The sequence below is a fragment of the Stegostoma tigrinum genome, chromosome 6, assembly GCF_030684315.1.
Source record: "Stegostoma tigrinum isolate sSteTig4 chromosome 6, sSteTig4.hap1, whole genome shotgun sequence".
Taxonomy (NCBI): domain Eukaryota; kingdom Metazoa; phylum Chordata; class Chondrichthyes; order Orectolobiformes; family Stegostomatidae; genus Stegostoma; species Stegostoma tigrinum.
This window is the reverse complement of record NC_081359.1, coordinates 28,264,744-28,280,693: the sequence shown is the minus strand read 5'-3', so window position 1 is coordinate 28,280,693 and position 15,950 is coordinate 28,264,744. Positions and strand designations below refer to the sequence as shown.

The 15,950-nt window shown below is 39.9% G+C and overlaps 1 protein-coding gene and 1 long non-coding RNA gene across 13 annotated transcripts in view; one reads left to right on the top strand and one right to left on the bottom strand.

Moving 5' to 3' along the window:
- The window catches only part of scel (sciellin), a 72,219-nt gene that overhangs the window by 12,121 nt on the left and 44,148 nt on the right, over positions 1–15,950 (bottom strand). For 10 of the 12 annotated variants that reach the window (XM_048532243.2, XM_048532242.2, XM_048532244.2 and 7 more), the window contains 8 exons: positions 14,794–14,862; positions 14,149–14,223; positions 13,114–13,197; positions 10,891–10,968; positions 9,049–9,120; positions 7,771–7,839; positions 5,065–5,151; positions 280–357 (listed from right to left, as the gene is read on the bottom strand). In XM_048532243.2, coding sequence (XP_048388200.1) covers positions 280–357; positions 5,065–5,151; positions 7,771–7,839; positions 9,049–9,120; positions 10,891–10,968; positions 13,114–13,197; positions 14,149–14,223; positions 14,794–14,862 — 612 coding nt within the window. The remainder of the gene's footprint in view (positions 1–279; positions 358–5,064; positions 5,152–7,770; positions 7,840–9,048; positions 9,121–10,890; positions 10,969–13,113; positions 13,198–14,148; positions 14,224–14,793; positions 14,863–15,950) is intronic. The other 2 variants (XM_048532246.2, XM_048532245.2) reach the window with 2 other exon arrangements.
- The window catches only part of LOC132209763 (uncharacterized), a 48,659-nt gene that overhangs the window by 17,226 nt on the left and 15,483 nt on the right, over positions 1–15,950 (top strand). The gene's annotated exons all lie outside the window — the stretch shown is intronic.

The following is a 15,950-nucleotide window of genomic DNA, read 5'->3' as shown; positions in this document are numbered from 1 at the left end:
AGTCGAACTTGTGTGAAACAATCAATGTCATTGGTTTTATTAGCAGTCCATTAAACATTCTTCGCATGTGTGTGTCCAGCCGGTGAGTCAACTCAGACTATTCCACCATGAAGAGGAAATGGGAATAATCCTGTCTTTACAATAAGCTCACATAATATAGGACAATGAGACACAAGCAGGACTTTGGAGAATGAGTGAATGAGTGTGAGCGCGAGCTAGCAAATGTGTGTCTGAGAGAGGTAGTGAAGAACATGGGGTGATAGGAGTTCATAAAAATACCTGTTTTCCTTGTAGGATGATCGAGAATCATACCGTCCTGGCTCTACGACTGGGCTTTTATCATTAAGTGAATTAGAGCTGAAAGAGTCAAACATCCATGAAGTTATTTATATTAACTGGATGCTTGCATTTCACTGTACATAGTTACAATAAATTGATGAATATGCACTGTGTTGTACCATGTGAATTGTTAAAAGATCGACAAACAGCAACTGAAGGTCAATGTTACTTTTGACCAGTTGTGCAACATGGTAAATATAAAGTTATTGGACAGCAAATAATAGTGATATAATGACAACAAAAAAGATAAATTATCCTTATTTATGCTTAGTGAGCCTACCACAATTATGAGACAACTACAGATTTAAGAATCATATTTGCCTAGTGCCGTTCCTTGTCTCTCATTTTCTACATCAACAAAGTTATGGTGTGCAACTTTTCAAACGCAAAACACTCAAACTCAACAAGTGAGGAAGGTAGATCGAAACAAAGAAACAAAGAAACCTACTGCACAGGAACAGGCCCTTCGGCCCTCCAAGTCTGCGCCGATCAAGATCCTCTGTCTAACCCATCATCTATTTTCTAAAGGTCTGTGTCCATTTGCTCCCTGCCCATCCATGTACCTGTCCAAATATATCTTAAAAGACGCTAACGTGTCTGCGTCTACCACCTCCGCTGGCAACGCGTTCCAGGCGCCCACCATCCTCTGTGTAAAGAACTTTCCACACATATCTCCCTTAAACATTCCTCCTCTCATTTTGAACTCATGACCCCTAGTAATTGAGTCCCCCACTCTGGGGGGGAAAAAGCTTTTTGCTATCCACCCTGTCTATACCCCTCATCATTTTGTAGACTTCAATCAGGTCCCCCCTCAATCTCTGTCTTTCTAATGAAAATAATCCTAATCTATTCAACCTCTCTTCATAGCTAGCACCCTCCATACCAGGCAACATCCTGGTGAACCTCCTCTGCATCCACATCCTTTTTGTAATGTGGCGACCAGAACTGTACACAGTACTCCAAATGTGGCCGAACCAAAGTCCTATACAACTGCAATATGACCTGCCAACTCTTGTACTCAATACCCCGCCCAATGAAAGAAAGCATGCCATATGCCTTCTTGACCACCCTATTGACCTGCGTTGTCATCTTCAGGGAACAATGGACCTTAACACCCAGATCTCTCTGTTCATCAATTTTCCCTAGGACTTTTCCATTTACTATATAGTTCACCCTTGAATTTGATCTTCCAAAATGCATCACCTCGCAGTTTCCCGGATTGAACTCCATCTGCCATTTATCTGCCCAACTCTCCAGTCTATCTATATTCTGCTATAATTTCTGACAGTCCCCTTCACTATCAGCTACTCCACCAATCTTAGTATCATCAGCAAACTTGCTGATCAGACCACCTACACCTTCCTCCAAATCATTTACATACATCACAAACAACAGTGGTCCCAGCACAGATCCCTGTGTAACACCACTGGTCACAGGTCTCCAATTTGAGAAACTCCCTTCTACTACTACCCTCTGTCTCCTGTTGCCCAGCTAGTTTTTTTGTCCATCTAGCTAGCACACCCTGGACCCCATGTGACTTCACTTTCTCCATCAGCCTGCCATGGGGAACCTTATCAAACGCCTTACTGAAGTCCATGTATATGACATCTACAGCCTTTCCCTCATCAATCAACTTTGTCACGCCCTCAAAGAATTCTATTAAGTTGGTAAGACGTGACCTTCCCTGTACAAAACCATGTTACCTATCACTGATAAGCCCTTTTTCTTCCAAATGGGAATAGATCCTATCCCTCAGTATCTTCTCCAGTAGCTTCCCTACCACTGACGTCAGGCTCACTGGTCAATAATTACCTGGATTATTCTTGCTGCCCTTTTTAAACAAGGGGACAACATTAGCAAGTCTCCAGTCCTCTGGGACCTCACCCATGTCTAAGGACACTGCAAAGATATCTGTCAGGGCCCCAGCTATTTCCTCTCTCACTTCTCTCACCAACCTGGGATAGATCCCATCCGGACCTGGGGACTTGTCCACCTTAATGTCTTTTAGGATACCCAACATTTCCTCCTTCCTTATGTCAACTTGATCTAGACTAAGCAAACATCTATCCCTAACCTCAACATCCATCATGTCCCTCTCCTTGGTGAATACCGATGCAAAGTACTCGTTAAGAATGTCACCCATTTTCTCTGACTCAGCGCATAACTTTCCTTCTTTGTCCTTAAGTGGGCCAATCCTTTCTCTAGTTACCCTCTTGCTCTTTATATATGAATAAAAGGCTTTGGGATTTTCCTTAACCATGTTTGCCAGCAATATCTCATGTCCTCTCTTAGCCCTCTTAATCCCTTTTTTCAGATTTGCTGTACATTCCCGGTATTCTTGCAAAGCTTCATCTGTCTTCAGTCGCCTAGACCTCATGTATGCTTCCTTTTTCTCTCTTGGCTAGTCTCACAATTTCACCTGTCATCCATGGTTCCCTAATCTTGCCTTTTCTATTCCTCATTTTCACAGGAACATGTCTCTCCTGCACGCTAATCAACCTCTCCTTAAAAGCCTCCCACATATCAAATGTGGATTTAACTTCAAACAGTTTCTCCCAATCTACATTCTTCAGATCCTGCCGAATCTTGGTATAGTTGGCCTTCCCCCAGTTTAGTACTCTTCCTTTAGGATCACTCCTATCCTTGTCCATGAGTATTGTAAAACTTACGGAATTGTGGTCGCTATTTCCAAAGTAGTCCCCTGCTGTAATATCAACCACCTGGCCGGGTTCATTCCCCAGCACCAGGCCCAGTATGGCCTTTTCCCGAGTTGGACTACAAACATATTGCTCTAGAAAACCCTCCTGGACACACCTTACAAATTCTGCTCCATCTTGACCCCTAACACTAAGTGAATTCCCGTCAATGTTGGGAAAATTAAAATCTCCCGTCACCACCACCCTGTTTCTCCTACACCTTTCCATTATCTGTTTACATATTCGTGCCTCTATCTCACGCTCGCTGTTGGGAGGCCTGTAGTACAGCCCCAGCATTGTTACTGCATCCTTCCTCTTTCTGAGTTCTACCCAAATTGCTTCACTGCTCAAGTCCTCCATGGGGCCCTCCTTCAGTTCGGCTGTGATATCATCTTTGACCATTACTGCAACTCCTCCACCCCTTTTACCTCCCTCTCTATCCCGCATGAAGCATCGATATCCTGGGACAACTAGTTGCCAGTCATGCCCTTCCCTCAACCAAGTCTCAGTAATAGCAATAATATCATACCTCCGGGTACTGATCCGAGCCCCCTAGATGAAGTAGGATAAGAAAGGCTGAAGGGCCTGTTTCTGTGCTGTACACTTGACGTAACCCATATGAGCAAAGGCCAAACTGATTCAACGATAACTCTTGAATGCTGGAGGAAGAGCTCACATCATTTGTGTTTGTGTTAGATGCCAAATTTCCTACCTTTGTGTAGTTTTACGGATACAAGGAAGCTTCAATGGGAACTGTCAACGTGAACTGAATGGGCTGAATTTACACCCACAAAGTGGGTAGATCAAGGTGGGAAATTTAGGATTTAGCAGACCACCTCCCTGTTATGGCAATCTTCACTCCAAGTAGTGGTGGGTAGGGAGAGAATTCAGCCCAATGACCCAGATACAGATCATGGAGTCGGCTTAGTTTTCTGGGACATTGGCCCAGTGTGTTAGAAGCTATCACACCCTTTAATGCTCACCCCTCATAGACCTGCTCTTAGGGGAAAACCAAATGCCTGGCCAGCTCTTTCTGTTAACATAGGTCCTAGATGAATTTACTATGATTGGCTGATCTCCAAGATTTACAAATATATTAGCTCAGCAGAGGTCTGATCGGATAACTCAAGGGAGTGTTTACTTGCTTATTTGATATCTTTAATAGGTTGTGCTACATTTTTCTTATAGGTTCTATTTTATCAGTGTTAACAGGTGTGAGCTGGCTAAAACTTCTTGACTTATAATATATCGGCCTGGTCTGATTGACAAATTTACAGTACAGTAGGAACAGTGGGTTTTTGACAAAGCAAGTTCCAATTTTTTTTCTCATAGTTTCAACTCTACCCATTTATAAACTTTGTGTTTCTGTACATACTGATTACATGCTGAATGGTAATGAAAGGTCCATGGAGGGCACAGAGAAGACAAGGAACCCATTTTTGAGGATAAGAAGTCTAGAAGTGGCATGAGGACTATGGAAGTGTATTGGATTACACATGTGGAACATGAAGTGGTGTGTAGGGCAGGGGCAGGACCTTTTAAAGTTTCCTTTTGATTAGTTTTTTGAATCCAGACAGTGGTTCACAGCTCCTGTCAAGAGCCTGTGAATAACGAATCATCGTCAGAATCTGGCCCAATTCCAGAAGTGCTGTCAAGTGTCTAACACTGCAATAGAGTCAGCCCTTTTGGTTGCGCAGGGTGTGGGCTCTTTACTTGCACCTTTAAATTGGACTGGCAAAAGTTGCCAACATCAGATATAGAAGCAAGAGCTTCAAAACTGGGATCCAGCTGACATTTTTAAGTGAATTCACAGACAGCCTGATCCTCCAGAAATCCATCCACTCTGTGTTTTCATGAAATTAGTGTACAGTTACCCACTTGTCTTCACAGATCTCACACTTTTTAGTTAAGCTACAATTTAGTGCTTTATAAGGCACATATTAATTGATTTGTTTTGGGACATAATTAAGGGCAAGGTAATTTCAGTTGATCCACATTGAAATGTTGATTAGAGGCACAAAGTTTGTACCTGAACGTCCTGCTTGACTTAGTATAAGAAGTTGATGATTTGTAAGTTGAAGGTTCATCTTTGGGAAGATCATGTTCACTCGTGGACCTACAATAAAGACACAATGATTTATTTTCTAATTTTGCTTACAAAGTATCTCTGTAATTTTCTGATATTGTGAGACAATGCTGTAAATGCAAAGTAGTATCAGTTTTCAATGTATACTTCTTCCTGGATTATTTACAGATTTCTGTTTATTTGAGCATTTTTATTTTGTCAGATTATTCTGTTTACCCTGGGTTTTTTTTTGAATTCCATAACAACACTGCTATTTATTAGGAACATTCCACCATACAGAAGACTAGAGAATGTGAGGTATCTGCATTTACTCAATTATGAATGAGTATAAATTTGTGCCTCAAATTTTAGTCATGGCACAATTCAATGCCTTATTTATGGTGGTTCAAAGTGATTCTTAAAGTATGGTTTTATTGCCTCTCACCAGGATTGACATTGTGTTACCTTCGTCAGTAAAAGCATTTCTATAGCATCAGAGGTAATTAATTAAAACCATCAAAGATTTCCATGATTGTATTTACTTAAAGATGTTCCAGAAAGAAGTGTTGATGGGTTTTAAATTTATAATCTTACAGCATAAAAAGGAAATATGATATAATCTCCATGCTTCTTCCTGAGTCATTTATGGATTTTCTCCCTATTTGAACTTTCGTTGACAGATTATTCTTCTTGTACCATTAAGTGTAGGACTTCAATTTGCTTGAAACATTCACTGAATTGAGAATGAAAGACAATATAAATGCAACCATGAAACACATCCATTGCGGGACTGAACAATAGCTGTAGCTTCTCAAAATTACATCAGTTGATGTTTCTGTGATTATGTGGAAAGCAGAACTGGTACTTCCTCAGTCTTTTTTTTTAAATTCTATCACAAAACATGGGAATTGCTGGAAAGACCAACATTTGTTTCCAATCTCTGATGGTCTTTGAATGGAGTAGTTTGCTCTGGCATTTCAGAGTCAACTACACTGTTGTGGGCCTATGTGTGGGTCAAACTATGTAATGATGGCCAATTTCCTTCCCTTGAGGGCGTTCATGAACCAAATGGGTTTTACAACAATCACTGGTTGTTTTCCCGGTCCCCATTGCCAGGACGAGCTTCATATTCTAAAATTTAACTTGAATTTAGTTTCCACCCATGTCTTTGGTTGGATTACTAATCCAGCAACATCGTGTGGCTATCTGAAACAAAAACAGATAATTAGGCCCACAGCATCTATAGGTTGATATTGAAACAAGTAATCTTTTGTCAGACCGAATGAGGGGCCACTGAACTTGAAATGTTAACTCTGAATTTTTGACTACAGATGTTCCCAGGCCTGCTATGTGTCTCCAGCACTGTTCTTCGTTCAGATTTCCAGCATCTGCATTATTTTCCTGTCAGTGTGTGCCCACTCTATGCTGCAACTCAATGTAAAAAAAAAGAGAGAAGGTGCACTTTGAACAAAGTAGCAAAAACAGCAAAAGGACATCCTTTTTAATTCTCTGTTCCTGCACTCCTTATTTGGATTGGAGAGAAGGAAGAGTTTGCTGATGAGAAATGCCTTGAGATAGAATAGTATTGGATTGACTTGTAGTTTTTAGAAAATTAAGGTATGTTTTTGACATACAAGTGGAACAAGTGTGGCCACTCAAAAGAATAGACCAGGGAAGTATTCTGCAGCACTGAAGAAAGATTTGACAAAGAAAAAAGAAAATTATGCCTCATATCATGGAAGAGAAGAGTCTATGGTTTTGGTCAGGAGTATTGTAACTAAGCTCACCTCAAATGATGAATGGACACGAGACATTCCATTGACACGAGGAAGATAAGTATTGTATATGTTAATACAATATTGTTTGTTTTAACCTGCCTTTATAGATTAATTGTCGACTTGTGGAAATCTCTAGCAGAATCCATGCTGGTATCCAGTGGGAGCATTGGTAGCCTATTCATGAAACTGGCCAGCCAAATGTCGATTCTTTCATTGGGTAACCTATATCGATGAAGGTTATTGGCGTCTGGCCACAATTATTTAGATGAGACTAGATTTCTTGCAATCCTCAAGACATCAGCCTCATGGCAATCAAAATCTAATCTCAACAAACATTCATTTCTCACCTATTCCTGAGAGAGGCTACCTTTAAAAATAATGAGGAACTCTCAACCAGAAAACCTGCTAAGGACTAAAATTAGCCCAGCGCTATGGAGATTGTGAGGGAAAAGTTCTTCCACAGTTTATAATCTGAACTGACATTTTATTAGATTAACCAATAATGTCTGCTGAACAGTAGACATAAATGAATATGTTTTTAAGTTTGTGGCACTCTATGATCAAATTGTCAGATGATACTCAGTCTTAACTTAATTAAGCAATTAGTCCCCTGTTAAAGATAACGCCAATACCCAGAGAGCAATATTACATTCAATTAAAACTTCATGGATTTTGAGGTGGAGCGAAACACTTAGAAAGGAAACAAAGGGGTAGTTTTGCTTAGCTGTTTGCTAAAACAGATGTGAGAAAATGGTCAGCCTCTCTTTTTCTTCTGATTTTTAGTTTCATTGAATTGAAGTCATATAAAAAGCCAGATTAAAGATTGATAAACCATGAATTTACCATATTGGATATTATTCGATATGACCATTTTAATTGTACCGTGCAATACCTGGGACTTGGAAAAGTTGTCTTTGTGCTTGTCGTGGTGTGAGAGTTGGTATTGTCCCAGTCCTCACTGCTGCCATTCAAAAGAGAAGGTAAAATTAAAATGGCATTTCAACCAGCCACTGCAAAGGATAATGACTTAGAAAAGGTTATTCGTTCATTTTTTCTTACAATTCTACCATGCAATTGGATTATTACATTCTTTATGCTAGTTTCAAGAACTTCACATTTTAATTCTAAAGTGACAGGATGAAATATTTTCACTTGTCTTGGAAGCATGTTTCCCTGCTATAATTCAAAATTCATGAATTCAGGTCATCAGTGATCAATCACAGACAAAACTCCATATTTTATCATCACTTGGTCCAATGTCCAGGAGCTTCAAAGTATTTCAGCATTTGTCCGGTCAACCTCAAATCCATCCAAGCTTGAATGTCGCTCCCATATTGAGAGAGATTTTTACATCAATACACAATTCTTTTTTGGATACAAGAATTTTTCTTATCCATGTCTTTTTACATAGGTACAAGATTTATTGTTCATGAGGAAAAAAGTGAACTTTTTTTCAAAAAACTCTTTGATTAACATGGCCATTAGGATGTAAATAATGAGCATTAAATGTGCTGTAGTATTTGACCAAAAGAAAGGAGGACTAAGGGTTATAGAGATGGCTTGGAATGCATGAGATAAGACAGCTCCATTTGAGATCAGAGGCTATTAATGATGATAAGTGGAGGAATGATCAAATCCGGATCAACTAAATGTGAATTCTTACAGTTTTTGATTAGGTTACTCTGTGAAAGACACCAAGCAACAATTTCTTTGAAAAATGAAGAAATGTGGTTTTCTCTGCCTTAGTGAGTTCATGTACAAGGTCAAAAAGGCAAATGTACAGATGTCTCAGCAAAGGAAGTGGATGTGACACCATGATTATTTGTAATCTGAGCTAATGTTGGAAACAGTCCACTATGAACTGTTATTCCTGGGATAAGAACATGCTAAAGATGGGAGTGGGCTTGAGTTTTGAGATCCACCATGATTGCTTAAACTGCCAACTACTCCATGCACAACCAATTCAGTAGGAAAGTGCAGAATTCCCACTCACAATGGGAGAAAAATCAGCAGGCTTGAATGAAATGTTTGTAAACTACCCCCAAAAAAATTAGAAGAAATTTCCGAAATAGTTTCCTTTGCAATCTTGACAAGTCAGTGAAAACCTGTCATAAACCGCAAGTTCCCTTAGCAGGAGTTAACTGTATTACATAACATTTTATCAAAATACCTTGAATTTCTTGGGTTGAAGGTTGTTTTTGTGCTTGTTGTAGTGTAGGAGGTGACTTCATTCCAGTCTCCACTGTTCATATGAAAAAGTAAAAGATGTTTCAAACGCCACACCAAAAATGTTAAAATGAATGATTTATTGTATTTTTCTCCATCTTCCCTATCTCAAAGCTTCCCACATCTCTTAATCAAATTTACCAACTGGAGTCCCACTGTTTAAGATGGCTACCAAAGGTGACTACAGTCATGTGGAATGTATTTTCACACTGTCACTGACCTGGAAAATGGATAATTAACTGCTGTAAAACTTGCCTGACTTTTGCTGTATTGAGTTGAAAGAATTTAAAAAAAGTTCCCTGACAGTCAGATGATTCAGAGTAGTTACATTACTGCTCATTTTGAAGAAGACAAGCATTTTCTTCTGTATCAGTGAATTAAAAATAAAACTTGTTTTTCCCATCAAAGGTTAAAAATACTAAAACTGGAAAAGCCGTTAGGTTTGCTAAAGTCCACGCAAGACCATCAGACCAGAGAAAACATAAAATCAGCCAAGGATCACTTCTGGTCAACATTCACTGACCAACACACTGACATCAATGAGACTCAAATCAGACTTGCTCCAATCAGCATGTTGTCCTCAAGTAAAAGTAAAAATAAAACCAGTGTTTGTGACAGCCCACAGGAAAAAAAAAACAGACTTTATCATCCCTTCCCGACAGTCATCTCAGCATCTCAATATTCAACCCCCCAGTGTGACCATGCTCTCTCGACTTGGTTTCTGGGAACTTGCTAGGAACTAAACGCTAAACAACGGCACCTCCCAGTCGCAAACCATTTCCACTCCCCCTCCCATTCTCTTGATGACATGTCCATCATGGGCCTCCTGCACTGCCACAATGATGCCACCCGAAGGTTGCAGGAACAGCAACTCATATTCCGCCTGGGAACCCTGCAGCCATATGGCATCAATGTGGACTTCACCAGTTTCAAAATCTCCCCTTCCCCTACTGCATCCCTAAACCAGCCCAGTTCATCCCCTCCCCCCACTGCACCACACAACCAGCCCAGCTCTTCCCCCCCACCCACTGCATCCCAAAACCAGTCCAACCTGTCTCTGCCTCCCTAACCGGTTCTTCCTCTCACCCATCCCTTCCTCCCACCCCAAGCCGCACCCCCAGCTACCTACTAACCTCATCCCACCTCCTTGACCTGTCCGTCTTCCCTGGACTGACCTATCCCCTCCCTACCTCTCCACCTACACCCTCTCCACCTATCTTCTTTACTCTCCATCTTCGGTCCGCCTCCCCCTCTCTCCCTATTTATTCCAGTTCCCTCCCCCCATCCCCCTCTCTGATGAAGGGTCTAGGCCCGAAACGTCAGCTTTTGTGCTCCTGAGATGCTGCTTGGCCTGCTGTGTTCATCCAGCCTCCCATTTTATTATCTTGGAATCTCCAGCATCTGCAGTTCCCATTATCTCTGATGCTAAACTATTTCTCTCCTCTTTGGAATCACTTTCCTTCCTTTTGGGATCATATCTCTTCTCCTTGGAGCCTGTTTGCCTGTTTTGTTCCAAAAGATGCATCTGATGTCAGGAATTCAGGGCATTATTGTTGGTTAGATCCACAAGCTCCAAGTTCTACTGTCACGTGTCTCAGAATTTCAAATTTGTGTTAGCTGGTCTGCAAAGCCTAAGTCCATCCAATCAATTTATATTTGAGTATTGTTCCTTTATCTAGAGAAATGTCGACACTGATTACACAACACAATGTACAAGAAAAGCTGAGATAACAAGGTGTGGAGCTGGATTATCTGCCTTTGATATTTCAAGATGCTGTCTAAGTACCTTGAGTTCCTTGGGTTGAAGGTTGACTTTGTGCTTGTAGTGGTGTATGAGCTGGATTCATCCCAGTTTCCACTGTTCCTGTTCAAAAAGTAATTTGTTTCAAATATCAGATTGAACATTTAATGACATTTATAAATTTACTGATCTATGTTAGTTTTCCCCTTCTTAAACCACCCTTGTCAAACACCTCTGCCTGGTCAAAATTACTGACTGGAAATGTACTGCTTAGTCGGAACTTGACGGTGGTCTCTGATCATAGGCAATTTACTGAACACAGATAGTAATCGAGGAAGCTGATCACTCTCACATTATGTAACTGAATTGATTTCCATTCCATTCGTGGGATAATGCAAATGGTTACTTAATCTAGGGAGAATAATTGCATTAAATAACATAGCTGTTTCATGTGATACCTCAACTTTCTTGAATTTGGGTCAAATGATGTTTTTGTGCTTGCAGTTGTAGAATAGCTGGTATTGTCCCACTCACCACTGTTTCTGTTCAAAGAAATGCTATAATTCAAGACTGTGTCAAAAGTCACTGCAGAACACATTAACACTTAATTGATAATTATATGCCTTTTATTAATTAGTAAGGTCATTAAGGGGTGCATGGTCAGAAGGCTACACCTGAATGTGATGTGACTGAGGTTAGGAGTGAATTTGGTTCAATTTCTGGTAAATCTTGCTTAGGTTTAAGTATAAATTAAGTGCTGTACTCTGACATTGAATGAACAACGATTAAGTAACCGCAACTGCCATGTTAAACAGGTGTCTGTCTCGTAGTGACAGTTATCTATCAATCAAATGAAAGTTGTTGGTTCAATGGGTTTAAATTATTGTACAATGATGCTGTACAAAGTCATGACTCATCAGACACTCTATATAAGAGACAAATATTTTGAACTGCAATGTCAGTTAGGAGTACATAGTCAGAAGACTTTGCCTGAGTGATATATAGACCAAGTCACAGAAGCAAACCCTTCAGTCCAACCAGGCCATGCTACCCATAATCCCAAACCAAACTAGTCCCATCTTCCCATGCCTGGTCCACATCCCTCCAAACCTTCCTTGTTCACATACTTATCCAAATATCTTTTAAATGTTGTAATTGTACCCACATGCACCACTTCCTTATAATGCTGTAAATTTGTTTCATGAGGAAATTCATTGCACAGTGGGAAAGAGAAGCTTTAAATAAGGTTTATTGAAACTAGTAAAGTGTAAATTATTAGTCAATTTATTATCAGTTATAAGGCTTTCTTAATCATTATAATGTTTATTGTTATTGCTACATTTTTGGAAGTATTAATGTGAATAAATATAAAAGGGAATGGCAAGTCTGCTTCAGTCTTTGGAGTTCATATCCTGTGCAGTGTGGGGCATGCAGCATGTATCCTGGTTAACCATTTAGACAGGAAGTGTTGATATTTGCAGTAGTGTGAGTTCTGGTTTTGGAGCAGCACCTGGCATTGTGAGGTTGAGAGCTGTGTGAATAATGTACTTGTTGGTGCAGTCTCTCCAGATTAAGAGAAGCAGGGAAAGAAGGAAGGGTGGCCTCCAGGCAGTCAAAAGGAACAGGAAGACAGTGCAGGAATTTCCTCAGTGCATCCCGCTCTTTAACCATTATTCAGTTCTGAATACTGACGAGTGTGATTGTTCAACTCGGGAGTGCAGGCAGAGCCAAGTTCAAGACACAATGGGTGGCTCAGTTTGACAAGCAGTTACAATGATGATGGGAAAACCAGTATTTTATTGGTGATCCAGTAGTTACAGATGCAGTTAAATGTTTCTGTTTCAGCAGACATGAATCCAGTTTAGCGTTACCGTGATTCTGTAATTCTGTGATTTGCTGCCAGAACACTATTATGTATGTGCTAACATTACACCTGGTAAAGGTGCATATATTACAACTGTCTGGTCGTTGTCAACAGGGTGTCAGGTTAACCATGAGCTGGTACACCACAATGAATACTTCAGCTTCAATTATTGACTCAGTTTAGCCAAACAAAAAATTGCCCAAAGGACCCCAGCCATTACATCCAGGGCTTTTATAAGAATAATAAGTCACCAATAGATCATGACTGCATTTTCATGTGTTCACAAAGAATGGAACAGTATCAGTATTTTAAACATGAATTTGTATTTGAAGAAATATAAAATGGTGTTAACTACCTGATCCAACTGCAATATGTCATCTGGAGGAAGGCATTCCTGAACTTACCTCTTAGATTTGGCTGGAGAGGATGGTGACAGATCAATCAGACTTGAAGTTCTAGCTGGAGCCGTTGGAGTAGTAACCGGACTTCTTGAACAAGAGCAAAATTGGCAAATGCCACAATTCTAACATTACTGCAATTTCCTAATATTATTTGATATCACAAGGTCAAAAAGAACGTGCATGTTTCAGAAATACCCAAGACACTTCCTACCACAAAATTGCAGTGAAGTGCCAGTGATATAGCCATAGAATAGAGCGGTAAAATTATCTAGCAGAAGAGAAGGCTATTCAGCCCATGATTCAATTGCCTAGGCTGTCTGAAAGAGTTGATAAATTAGTCCCACCCCTAATCTTTCTCCAAATACTTGTAATTTAGTTCAATTTTAAATGTTTATCTAATTTTCTTCTAAATGTTAAATTAAATCTACTTCCACAATCTTCTTAGGCTTTTCATTCCAGAACATAACAATTCTATGAATAAGGAGATTTTTCTCCACTTCCGCTGCCAAAACCCCTGGATTTTATTTACAGAATTACATTGAATCTATTTTCTCTAATCATGGGACCTTCTACCAGTGGAAACAGTTTCTCCTCTTCTGCTCTTGTGAAAGCACTTCATAATTTGGAACACTTCCTTTAAATTTCACATTTAAATTATCTGCTTGAGGAAGAACAATTCCAGATTCTCATATTTCTCCAGAAAACTGAAACTCATTCATCCTTAATAGTAAATCACCTCTGATTTTCCTCAAAGGTTTAATGAACTATTGAAAGTGCAATGCTTACAACTGAACACAGCATTCCAAGTGGGGACTAACTATTGTTATGTGGACATTTTCCATAACTGCCTAGCTCTGTGCCTCCATTTCATAGAGTCAATTGTTATTCTATATATTCCACCAAACCTTCAAATCAGCAGTAATTTTCAGAACATTTTTAATGTTAAACTCAGTCTGTGAAGCTTCTCATGGATATGAGTTCAGATCAAAAAACTGCAATTCTTATTCTGGCATCAGGTAACATCGACTGTGATCTTACTTTGTATTTGTTTGCTCTGGAGTGATTGAAAGATCAATTAGGCTTTTGCTTCCAACCTTCGATATAAAATCTGACCTGCGAACAGAAAGGAAAATGTACTATAATCGTAGATTTCTGCATTCATATATATCAGCCAAACCTTTACACTGATTTTGTTGAATTCTGTATGAATGTTAACATGCTTTTTCGACTACAATGATGTCATGCATGCATTTGAAACAGAACTAAGTACACCCAAAACAAGAACCTGATTACTTTGGTAAAATAGGTGGCCTAAATAGCCACCTGTCATTATATTTATATAGTGCCCCCTCGGTCAATTGCTTGACAACTCCTACTGCTCACACATGAAGAATCATCACTCAGTTGGAGTACCAGAGTGCCAGTCATGACTCATTCAACAGGAAATACCATCAGGAGAGGAGAGAAAATTGGAAAATTGATGAAATGGTATTTTCTATAACAGGATTTCTTAATTAAATAGTGGGCAATTGACCTTTAAGATAGGAAACACAGAAGTGTGTGTAAAATAATTGAAAGATGTAAAGAGTAAAATCCTTCTCTGGGCAAAGCTGTATTGCTGTCAAATGTACATTTGATTAAAGCCTACCACTGAAGTGTTAGCTGTAGTTTTGCAGCACTTACCCCTTGTTTGTACTTTCAGTGGTAGGTGTCAGATCAATCAGACTATCAGATTCAGCACTGGTAGGTGTTCTTTGAAGAGAAGAGCAAATTAGATTATAGCCATAGTCTCAGCACTTAATGCAAGTCACTAACCATCTTAGTCTAGTTGCTTCAGTTGACCCGATGAGGTGAACGTCTGTCAGGAATATCTGTCGTTCCCAAGCCTCCTTATGCAGGCAACAAATTTATGTCAAAATTTTCACAGGTGTGTTTCTAATTGGCATGGAAAGGGCTTTCCCCCTAGATTGGAGCTTCTGGGAAGACCCTTGAAGGTGAAGAATGATCAAAGTCCTTGAAGCTTCAGAGAAGCAATTGGCTGCATGACAAATAACAGAGGCCACTGTTGTTGGGGTAGGACATGGGGAAGGGGCAGTCCCACACCCTTTAGAGGTGTTATCCCTGCCCTAGCAATCAAAGCAAACCTGTATGCCTGTACTCCTGAGTGCGCATACCCCAGACTGTCATTGAGTGCCCAACTTTAGAGAGTTAGCCTGCAAACCAATCCCCCAAACCTACTGCATCAGAAAACTCGGTGGCCAAGTTTCTGAGTGAGCCCAACATCCCACCTACCCTGCAATGTGGTCAACTATCCTGTGCACAATACCGGAATTGACCAAATTTCCCCACATGGGCAACAGAGTGAGAGGCTGGTATGTCAGCTGGCTTTATCATTTTCAGGGTCCACCTATTCCTGAGCTGAGCAGGATTTGAACATTCAGCCTCATTATTTCTTTAAGTGAGAGGCTTAACCATACAAGAGCATTGGTCAGAATAATTGGTCTCAGTGAAGAAACCACAACTATCTTACTATCTTGTGATGATGGTAATGGTAAGTTGGCCAGTTGACAATGCAGACATAGGCCTTGGCTACAAACTGCCCATACAAATAGAGATTAAATGACTTCACATTCTGAAATCCATGGCAAAGAAAAAAAAAATAGGCTAACAACACATCCACCCAATACCTGGCATGACATTACCGGTGAAGTGTGGAGAAAGGAAATATTTAAATACACATGCAGACACACACCCACCTTGTTTTCTATTATTAGAATATTACACTCTCTTTCAATAACAATGTAGTAAGAAGAATCAATAAAATGGCATAAAATAAATTA